We start from the raw sequence: 11180 nt of genomic DNA on the forward strand, positions 1-11180 counted from the left end.
CCAAAGTACAGTTTACACTATTGTGGATCCCTTTATTTAGTCCCTTGCAGGAAGTGAATAACCATATTCAATATTTTCCACAAGAAATGTCCACATCTATTGTTTATAGAAAATACATGTCTCTATTTTATAACCTTCAATCAAGAAACTTCATTTTTGTTTTTTGTTTTAGATTGATTAAATAGGTAACAATGCAGAAAATAGCTGATTTGAATCTATTCCAAATATCCAATACTTTAGGGAGGAATTTGTTTGTATCTCTAGTTTTGCTTCAGCCTGGCTGGCACTTAATGTGCCGTCATGGATTTCACTCAACCTTGGGGATCCCTTTTCTTTTCAAACTTGAGACAAATATCAGCCATTTGGATATCAAACTTCCAAGAATGCCAAATGAGGAGGTAGACGGTATGAAAGTAATGTTCCAATGTATAAAATACAGCAGCTGATTTGTGAACAGCAAGGTCCCACAAACAGCAGTGAGATAAGTGACCAGATAAGCTGTCTTTGGTGTTGATTGAGAGCTAAATGTTGGCCAGATACAGAGAAGTCCCTTGCTCTTCGAATAGTACCAACACCATTTTTAAAAAAAAACAATTATTTGTTCAAGATCACATTGCTGTTTGTGGGACCTTGCTGTGCACAAATTGGCTGCCGCGTTTACATTACAACAGCGCGTACACTTCAAAAAAAAAAAAGTGCTTAATTGGCTGTAAAGCACTTTGGGACGTCCTAAGTTTGTGACGGGAGCTCTCCCCGCTTGACATTTTTGGCTTTTTTTTTTACATAGAATTAAGATTCCAGTATGAACATTTGGAAAAGTTTATACCTGTACATTTTAAAACTTGAAAACTCTTGTTTGTGTGGTCACAAGCAAAAATATTTTATTGTCACTGCCAGTGTGGCACCATCTGTTCTGTGCTATTCTTTTTCTTGTCACAGCATGGAAACGTGCTGGATTAAAGCACTTTGTCTTCTTGCTCCCTACTCCAAATTAAGAATTTCTCCGCTTCTGTCCTTATTGTCCTCAGTCTCCTAATTATAGTTCTGCAAAAAGGACCTATGCAGAAAGAAATTTGGGTTTAACCATTTTAAAGTGTATTTTGTTCATAAATATTGGAAATAGATTTAGATCAAATGTCTGGATTATTCATAAAGCCTTTTACTTTTTAAAGTTTTAAAAACATTTCTTGTGTGTTTTGCAGTCTATTGCATCAGACATGCGCTTCACTGGGATTTTTGCAGAAGAGGATGTTGCCCATGTGTCAAAGCGACAGCGAGTTTTGAATTCCAGGTATCGCGGGGACTATGTTGAGCCATCTCTGTACCGTGCAATTATGGAATAAATGACGGTCATTGCAGAAACTGTTCAGAACTTCATCTATGGAAGCCATTGGGACGGATTGGTTTTCATATATGGTTGTATTGTAGATACGTGAAAGCAATTGCGATGCAGCTGAGTTCTAATCCCACCGGCAACAAAACTACTCTTCTTCAACAGAGTACATCATTAACAACACTACTATGGAACTTAAATATCGAATATCTTGGGATTTCAGCAAAGCTGTTTTCGAGCATTCTTTGGTCTTGTTTCAGACTCTTGCTGCATTGTACACTGCAGACTAATTTGAATCTAGGAATGCCTTTAATGGAGTCTTCAGTGGGCTAGGAATAGGATTGCAAAAAATGTCCTTGGGTTAGATTTCAACACCAACATCCATGTTCTGAATGGGAAATGCATTTACATTTTAATATTGCCAGTCACTGTTGCTGAATTTTGTTAACATCCACATTAGACTATCGAATGGAACCTATTGCATACCTGGTCTGTGGTACACATGTACTAACTTATTATACAGTAAGATTGATTGACGCATGCCTGTTTCACCATAGGACCCTCTGTATACCAGCTGTGAAGAGTTCTGAAAGATGTGAATGGATTTTCACGATATTCAGTCTTTAGCCTAAAACCAGGGGCATCACCGGTGCTTAGAGTTAAAACTCTTATCTATTTATAGGGGAAGTCTAAGACTATAAGTTGATTAGATGCAAGGTTTTTAAAAGTCCCCCCCCCACCCCCCCCTAACTGTAACCATACATTCCGTGTTCACAATGGAAGTAAATGGAAAATTGAGTCCTTGAATGGAAAAGTATTGGTGATGAAGTAGTACAAGATTTATTGTTGGCCAAATGTATATTTAAAAAGAAAATTAAATTGGTTCCATCCACCCATTTCCACACCCTTCCAAAAGCGTGCTCATCTTATGTGAACCTCTCGTGTACTGGACTTCTGTGCAGTTTAACCTGTGCCACAAATTATATTTGTTTATTCAATGAATTATTAATTTTATTGCCGTACTCAACTTAATTTCAGTGCAAAATGTTCAATTGTTTAATTGGTTTGGTGTAGACTGTAGAAATGGATGTTGGATAACACACACCACAAAAGATTACTAATTTAGAATGAAAGCATGGTGGACTTTTAATCTGGGCAAGATTAATTGTAGTTGGTTCAACTTTTGATAACTTTTCATTATGCAATGGCTTCATATGCAATAGACCATTTGAGAGTTGACTTGTTCTGGATATTTATTGGGTTATATTCATGCCATCTGCTGCGGTTGAGATAGCTTGGAAGAACAATAGAACTGAATAGTTTGATAAAGCCGGTCGTGAATTTAAGAGCAAGGTGCAAAGAACTACAAAAAAAACTCATTTGCTCAGTGACAGCATTATATTGATGTATGCATTCTGAAACAGTCGTGTTGCCTCTCTGACTGAACATAACATAAGAATTAGGAACAGGAGTGGGTCATCTAGCCCCTTGAGCCTGCTCCGCCATTCAATAAGATCATGGCTGATCTGGCCGTGGACTCAGCTCCACTTACCCGCCCTCTCCCCGTAACCCTTAATTCCCTTATTGGTTAAAAATCTATCTATCTTTGACTTGAAAACATTCAATGAGCTAGCCTCAACTGCTTCCTTGGGCAGAGAATGCCACAGATTCACAACCCTCTGGGAGAAGAAATTCCTTCTCAACTCGGTTTTAAATTGGCTCCTCCATATTTTGAGGCTGTGCCCCCTAGTTCTAGTCTCCCCTACCAGTGGAAACAACCTCTCTGCCTCTATCTTGTCTATCCCTTTCATGATTTTAAATGTTTCTATAAGATCACCCCTCATCCTTCTGAACTCCGAGGAGTAAAGACCCAGTCTACTCAATCTATCATCATAAGGTAACCCCCTCATTTCTGGAATCCGCCTAGTGAATCGTCTCTGTACCCTTTCCAAAGCTAGTATATCCTTCCTTAAGTAAGGTGACCAAAACTGCACGCAGTACTCCAGGTGTGGCCTTACCAATACCTTATACAGTTGCAGCAGGACCTCCCTGCTTTTGTACTCCATCCCTCTCGCAATGAAGGCCAACATTCCATTCGCCTTACTGATTACCTGCGGCACCTGAAAACTAATCTTTTGGGATTCATGCACAAGGACCCCCAGGTCCCTCTGCACCACAGCATGTTGTAATTTCTCCCCATTCAAATAATATTCCCTTTTACTGTTTTTTTTTTTTTTTCCCCAAGGTGGATGACCTCACACTTTCTGACATTGTATTCCATCTGCCAAACCTTAGCCCATTCGCTTAACCTATCCAAATCTGCTTGCAGCCTCTCTCAGTCCTCTACACAACCCGCTTTCCCACTAATCTTAGTGTCATCTGCAAATTTTGTTGCACTACACTCTGTCCCCTCTTCCAAGTCATCTATGTATATTGTAAACAGTTGAGGTCCCAGCACTGATCCCTGTGGCACACCACTAACCACCGATTTCCAACCAGAAAAGGACCCATTTATCCCGACTCTCTGCTTTCTGTTCGCCAGCCAATTCTCTATCCATGCTAATACATTTTCTCCGACGCCGCGTACCTCTATCTTCTGCAGTAACCTTTTGTGTGGCACCTTATCGAATAACTTTTGGAAATCTAAATACACCACATCCATCGGTACACCTCTATCCACCATGCTCGTTATATCCTCAAAGAATTCCAGTAAGTTAGTTAAACATGATTTCCCCTTCATGAATCCATGCTGCGTCTGCTTGATTGCACTATTCCAATCTAGATGTCCCGCTATTTCTTCCTTAATGATCGTTTCAAGCATTTTCCCCACTACAGATGTTAAACTAACCAGCCTATAGTTACCTGCCTTTTGTCTGCCCCATTTTTTTAAACAGAGACGTTACATTAGTTGCTTTCCAATCCGCTGGTACCTCCCCAGAGTCTAGAGAATTTTGGTAGATTATAACGAATGCATCTGCTATAACTTCCGCCATCTCTTTTAATACCCTGGGATGCATTTCATCAGGACCAGGGGACTTGTCTACCTTCAGTCCCATTAGTCTGTCCAGCACTACCCCCCTAGTGATAGTGATTATCTCAAGGTCCTCCCTTCCCACATTCCTGTGGCCTGCAAATTCTGGCATGGTTTTTGTGTCTTACACTGTGAAGACGGAAGCAAAATAATTGTTTAAGGTCTCAGCCATTTCCACATTTCCCATTATTAAATCCCCCTTCTCATCTTCTAAGGGACCAACATTTACTTTAGTCACTCTTTTCCGTTTTATATGTCTGTAAAAGCTTTTACTATCTTTTTATGTTTTGCGCAAGTTTACCTTCGTAATCTATCTTCCCTTTATTGCTTTTTTAGTCAGTCTTTGCTGTTGCTTAAAATTTTCCCAATCCTCTAGTTTCCCACTAACATTGGCCATCTTATACGCATTGGTCTTTGATTTGATACTTTCCTTTATTTCCTTGGTTATCCACGGCTGGTTATCCCTTCTCTTGCCGCCCTTCTTTTTCACTGGAATATATTTTTGTTGCGCACTATGAAAGAGCTCCTTAAAAGTCCTCCACTGTTCCTCAATTGTGCCACCGTTTAGTCTGTGTTTCCAGTCTACTTCAGCCAACTCTGCCCTCATCCCACTGTAGTCCCCTTTGTTTAAGCATAGTACGCTCGTTTCTGACACAACCTCCTCACCCTCAATCTGTATTACAAATTCAACCATACTGTGATCACTCATTCCGAGAGGATCTTTTACTAGGAGATCGTTTATTTTTCCTGACTGAAAAGAGAGTGCAACAGGAACCTAAAAAGAAAGGGAGTAGCTTGGAGTATTGGTCAGAAACTCTTAACAATAGGGAAATGTCTATATTTGCATCTAAATTTAATTAACTCGGGAAAAGTAACTGCAATGGTGATTATAGCTGTATAAAGTAGATAGCAAGTATAAATCAGATATTCCCCTTTCCCTCCCCAGAGAACAGTGAACTGAAAAACCTTTTAAACTACTTTAATTCATCTTGTTTCTTTATTATTCTATTAATGTCGTATTTGTGGTTTGACTCTTCCTCTTGATTTCTCAATTTTAGAAAAATCATTTTTTCCCGTCCAAGAATGTCTCCAGTCTAACTGGAGGGATGTGAATTGCCCCTTGTATTCCAATTTTGAAGATGCTCTAAAGTGACAGTCATTCACGTTATGTAGGTTGACTTCACGAGCCACCGCGGTTTCTTGTTCCTGTTTACGCAACTTGTTTGGGAATCTTGTTTTAAATACGGGTTTCAATGGGGGAAATGCTTTAATGTTTTCCACTATGTCGTGAGCTGTTTCTGCATACTTTCTAAATGTATGTTTATCTTGGTGAATTTCACATGATCACACTGTCTGTGTTTAAGAGTTGTGTTGCTCCATTGTGCGCGGCTATGTTGAATATCCCATTGGCAGGGTATCGCCCACAGGGGGTTACCATAGTGAACATAAGAAATAGGAGAAGGAGTAGGCCATTTAGTCCCTCGAGCCTGCTCTGCTATTTAATAAAAACATGGCTGATCTGATCATGGACTCGGCTCCACTTCCCTGCCCACTCCCCATAACCCTTTACTCCCTTAACGCTCAAAAATCTGTCTACTTCTGCCTTAAATACATTCAATGACCCGCCTCCACAGTGACCGTTGTATAGCTGTGTTTATTGTATCTCGATTCCATTCTGGTTCCACTCCGTTTAATTGGACATTCTTGTTTGAAATTTGATCCTGAAAATCCACTAAACTGGGATTGGACGTTTAAACTCGTGTACCCAAATGTTGTTCATCATTTGCATCAATGCATGCTCGACATTTTAGTTTTAACTTGAGCAAATTTGCTGCTGTCCAAACTTTAATTTCCAGTGGTGATTGGTGTGCAACGGCCACCACATGTTTAAAAATATCCACACACAGGCATCTTCCACCCTTCAATATGTAGCTCAGGACCTGGAATGTCAGGTCCTTCAGTGAAACACCTGGGAACTCATCCTTTTTTGGTGTGGAAGCAAGTCATCCTCGAATTGAGACTGCCTAAGAAGAAGAATTTCTTCTGATGGCCTGTAGATGGCATTACTACTGAGCCACCAATTCACTGTTGGGACTGGAAAAAGTAATTGCATCTGATAAACCTTGATGTCTCTTGGATCTTTCTCAAAACGGCAGTGGTTGGTAAGATTTTTTTGGATAAGCAAGTTTATTTGCAATAGTTTCTCACCAAAGAAATCAAACTTGGTTGCACCTTGTTTTCAGGGCTTGATCAACAGCCAGAGTGTGAAAAGCCCATCAAGACCTCAGCATCCCAAGCCCTTGTACAATTTACTCCATTCTAGACTTTCCTGTCGTACCACCTATTGATCCTACTTTAGGGACATTAAGTTCCTTCCTTTGTCTCCTTTTGGGTGGGTGGGGGGAGCAGGGTTGATATCTCTAACCTTAAATCCTTCTTAACTTTTTTAACGGTGCTAATTGACCCCAAAACAACCAATCTTGGGAGTCTGTTCTAAAAATCCACTATCTTATATGAAAAAATCTAATCTCGAACCTGTCTTCATTCTCATGAGCTTTATAATTGTGTCCTCCGAATCCTATGCTCACTGTCAATGGCTTGTTTACTTCAATCTCCAATACATCTTTCATTATATATTTTTAAAGACCTATTCCAATGCATCTCTTTCCCTCCTCCTGCCCCCCTCCCCAATGAAATTACTTAATCTCCCTTGAGACTGTCTTTTATAGTTCAGAATAGATGGGAGTTAACTGTTTAAGGCAAGTTCTAGATTATTCCCAGAATGCTGTCTTTTATGTTCCAAATATGGAGTCCATGAGTCACAGCCTTGTTGTCTTAAATTAATTTGGAGACAAGAAAAATGTTATATATTGGCTTGTATATTTTTCACGTCAGCTGTTTTTATTCTTCAACCCCTGCTTTATAAATGATCATCATCCTCTGAATAATTCTTCCTTCAGCGATAGTGAAAGAGTAGCACATCCGTATGATGGTGCTGCAACTATGTGGAAGAGAACCAATGCAACAACTATAAAAGTTGTTTGGGGGGGTGGATAAATAAACAATTTCTCAAGTCCAATTTAACAGCTCCAGCAGATTTTTGGAATATATGCATTATTGTCTTTGAATTTAAAAATTACTATTTCACTAGTCTGGTTATGCATTGCATCTCCCGAAGGAAAAAAGATTATCCATCTAAAACCTCACGTGGGACTGCTTCTCATCCTCACTCCAATAATTGAACAGCTCTTTAAACCATTATGTCTAACCGAAGAGACCTACAGTCTACACTGCAACCACCTCAGGAGTCTGTACAGTAATCGATTGTATTGATCTATGAAAATGACTGTATTAGTTCAAGCAAACATGAAGTTTAAATGGCTTGCTGTGATTGTTTAGGAAAATAAGACGCATTGAAATGATTTATTACAGTCAATAAATGTCTTTTTTGTCTTTGATTCTGCTTTGTTCCAATTAGCATAAATCGAGACCTGAAGGTGGTGAAATGCCACTCCTATAACATAACTTTCCAACTGCACTAAAAAGCAAAGAGGCTTGACTGCTTTTTTGCTTTTTTTCTGTTTTTTCAAGAATCATGGCAACATTCGGGTTTTCCTGCTAGGGAGGGGGACAAAGAGGAGAGAAAAAGATTCCTTCAATGAATTGTACAACCGAGACTGCAGCTTCTGACACGAGCATACCAGCAGCCTCACTTTCCAATGGTTGGCCCCTTTGTGGAAATGAAAGACCAGAAGCTAGAACTGAGTGCGAGGGAACCAAGGAATTCCATTGCAGCTTCTTTCATGTCTCGTGAAATAGCCAGCAACTTTGTTACTAGTAAATATTCCATGTCCTGAGTAGATTCTTCTCTGACAACATTAACTTGTCGGTGAGGGAGAAGATGTGATTTGCTTAGCTGCCCCTCTTTAGTAACCTGAATCTAAGTGAAGAAAGAACAATTTTTTTTTTTTTATATAGGCACTTGTCCCATCCTTGAAACATCCCAAAGTGTTTCATATTGGAAATCTAGTTGCAGTTCTAATGTAGTAAGACAATGGCACATAGACACTAGTATGTATTATCACTAACACTTTTATAACCGATGGTAACATCCCACAAACAGTGAATGAGACGAATTGGTGTTGTGCCAGATGATTTATTGGGGAGGGCTTAAAGCTACTTCCCTGCTGTCTTGTCAAACAATTAAGGGATCGGGTACAGATTAACCCTCAGTTCAATTGAGGCAAACTTTGCTCTTCTTACATTATTAATTGTACACTGTTTAGTTATGGAGCATGGAACTATAGAATTAAGCCTGCTTCTCTCGTAGCTCCCAAAGCATTGTAAGCCAATCTTCACTATCTTGTTTTTGCAAGAACGTGAAATTGAGCAAGTTGAGACCCTTGGCGTAATGGACAACCTTATTCATTGTTGGCTGAGGATTCTGGCAATGAGGATATTGTTTATCGTGATTGACACTACAACTCCCTGCCCTCTTTGAGGCTGAACTATCCAGAAGTAAATAAACATGTCTCATTCTGTGCTGAAAACACTGATAAATGGGAAAACCACAAGCTAACCCTACTGTGGCTGAGGGAGCATTATACTCGAGGCTCCTTAAAATCCACCTCTCTGATCATTTAGTCTTCCCTCCTATGGCTTGGTGCCCAGTTTTCCTTGTGTCTCTGAAGTACCTTGGGATGTTTTCCTATAGTAAAAGGTGCTATAGAAATGATTCTAGTAGGAGTATCTGCATGCTTACAACCATCCATACTTTCCAGATGACCACTATTTGTAAAGTGAGTCACAGGGTTGGTGAATCACTTGTCAAAACTGAAATGTATAACAAACATTTTGAAAAAGAATATCCAGCAAGGAAACCATAACTTACCATGAGTGAAAGTGTAGATTATCTTCCAGTTATACACCATGGCCCAAAAATTCCGGTTGGAAGCTTCCTGCAGGTGGATGCCTCCGTCCTGAAAAAAAATTTACAAACTTGCCTGATGGTCCGGGAGGTTTGGAGACTTGCGATCCTGGGCCGGCACAACCAATCAGCATAGGGTTATTCCCATTCATACTTGAGTTCCCCACACACACTCTTTCACAATTACAATATCACAGGATACAGAATCACTAAGTATGAAGGGGAATACCCAAAAAAATACACAAACTCTTAAAATATATATATTTTTAAACACCCAATTAAAATTAATCAAAATGGAATTTCATTATTTAAAACAATTTAATTTTGACAAATTTACATATTTAAAAGGGTCTAAAAATAATACACAGGTTTTGAATGTTTCAGTTGAGAAAAAATTTATTTTTCTGTCCTTGAAAAGTCTTGGGCTGATAAAAGTAGGCCTTACGCCTGGGCCTGCTTTTATCAGTTGCAAGAATTTCGCTGGGCAGAGGTTGGGGCAAATAGCCCAGCACCACCCGCGGAGGCACTTTTCTTCCAGATGCATGCGATCTGTCCAGCAGATTCTGTCCTCATAACTAAGATTCTCCATTCCAGGCAGCATCCTAGTAAATCTCTGCACGACAGAGGGTGCAATCATGTCCTCCTTATAATAGTGACCAGAACTGCATGCAGTACTCCAGCTGTGGCCTAACCAAAGTATTATACAATTGAAGCATAACCTCCCTGCTCTTATATTCTATGCCTCAGCCAATAAAGGCATGCATGCCATATGTCTTTTTAACCACCTTATCCACCTGGCCTGCTACTTTCAGGGGATCTGTGGACCAATGGTGGAGCTTTAGAGGCGTGGCCTGATCATTTGGAGCCTGGAGCAGTGAGAGAAGGAGCTACCTGCTGTTGCTCCTGCCTGGGAGGCCTTGAGTGAGCCCTGTGAAAAAGAGGAGGAAGAGGCTTTCTACAATTCCAATTCATCCAGAGGGAGAGGAGGAGAGCAGAAAATTCAATACTTTTACAAAGAGTTGGAGAGAGGGGGAAAAAAGAACAACTATCCAGTGTGGAAGGAGGGAGAAACTTCATCAACCAAAGGTGGGTGTGTTTTGGTGCATTCCCCTAAAGACTTTGTTGTATCGGTGGGGGGAGGAAAGAAGACCATTTCGAGGGCCGGAACATCGCGGGGGGGGAGGTGTGTGTGTGTGGGGGTCTTGCTAAATAACTAGGCCCCACACATCACTGAAGCACCCCTCCGGGAGCTGCCTGTCTTTTACAAGGAACTCATCAGGGTCTGGAACAAAGTCTCCACCAAGCGCAGCTCTCCACCAAGTGCAGCTCTCCACCGGCTGGAGTGGCGGCTGTCCTGCAGGAGCCGCTGCTCGGGAATCCGTACCTCCACGACCGAGGTTTTAGGTGGCGGTCGGACGAGAGGGCTGTGGCTGGTGAGGTGACCATGGTCAGGGACCTGCTCGATGGCGGCGGAGCGGGCTGGATGGCGCCAGACACGCTGGCGCGGCGCCTAAATTCTGCCAACGTCCGCCGCGCGGCCGATGCCATCGAGTCGCTAAAAACAGCTCTGGGCCCCGACTCCGTTAGATGTGTCGAGGAGGCTCAAGTACGTGGAGAAATCCCGTCCGAACAGACCCCCGTCCGGACAGAATTCCTCATTGGCGCCAAACCCCGGAACCTCACTCGGGAGCCGGCGCCTCACAACTTGAGCCGCCTCAAGGAAATCCCCTCCGTGCCTTTCAGTTCCGCGCGAGGGGTTTCCTGTACGGGCTGCTCCTGCACACACTCAACTTTGCCATCCTCGCCTGCCGTCCGGACATGCCATGGCGTACCATCTTGCTCTCCGGAGGAGGCGGGGGTCCCCGATGGAGGGCACTCTACGCGAGAGT

At 41.5% G+C, this 11180-nt stretch overlaps 1 protein-coding gene across 2 annotated transcripts in view; it reads left to right on the forward strand.

Annotated features, from left to right (window-relative positions):
* kdm4aa (lysine (K)-specific demethylase 4A, genome duplicate a) overlaps positions 1-7822 on the forward strand; it is a 71218-nt gene extending 63396 nt beyond the window's left edge. For both annotated transcript variants that reach the window (XM_070886694.1, XM_070886695.1), the window contains exon 22: positions 1203-7822. In XM_070886694.1, the coding sequence (XP_070742795.1) occupies positions 1203-1343 (141 nt within the window). In that variant the 3' untranslated portion in view covers positions 1344-7822. The remainder of the gene's footprint in view (positions 1-1202) is intronic.
* The last annotated feature ends 3358 nt before the right edge of the window (positions 7823-11180 follow it).

This window comes from Pristiophorus japonicus, chromosome 8 (assembly GCF_044704955.1).
Source record: "Pristiophorus japonicus isolate sPriJap1 chromosome 8, sPriJap1.hap1, whole genome shotgun sequence".
In the NCBI taxonomy this organism is placed as follows: domain Eukaryota; kingdom Metazoa; phylum Chordata; class Chondrichthyes; family Pristiophoridae; genus Pristiophorus; species Pristiophorus japonicus.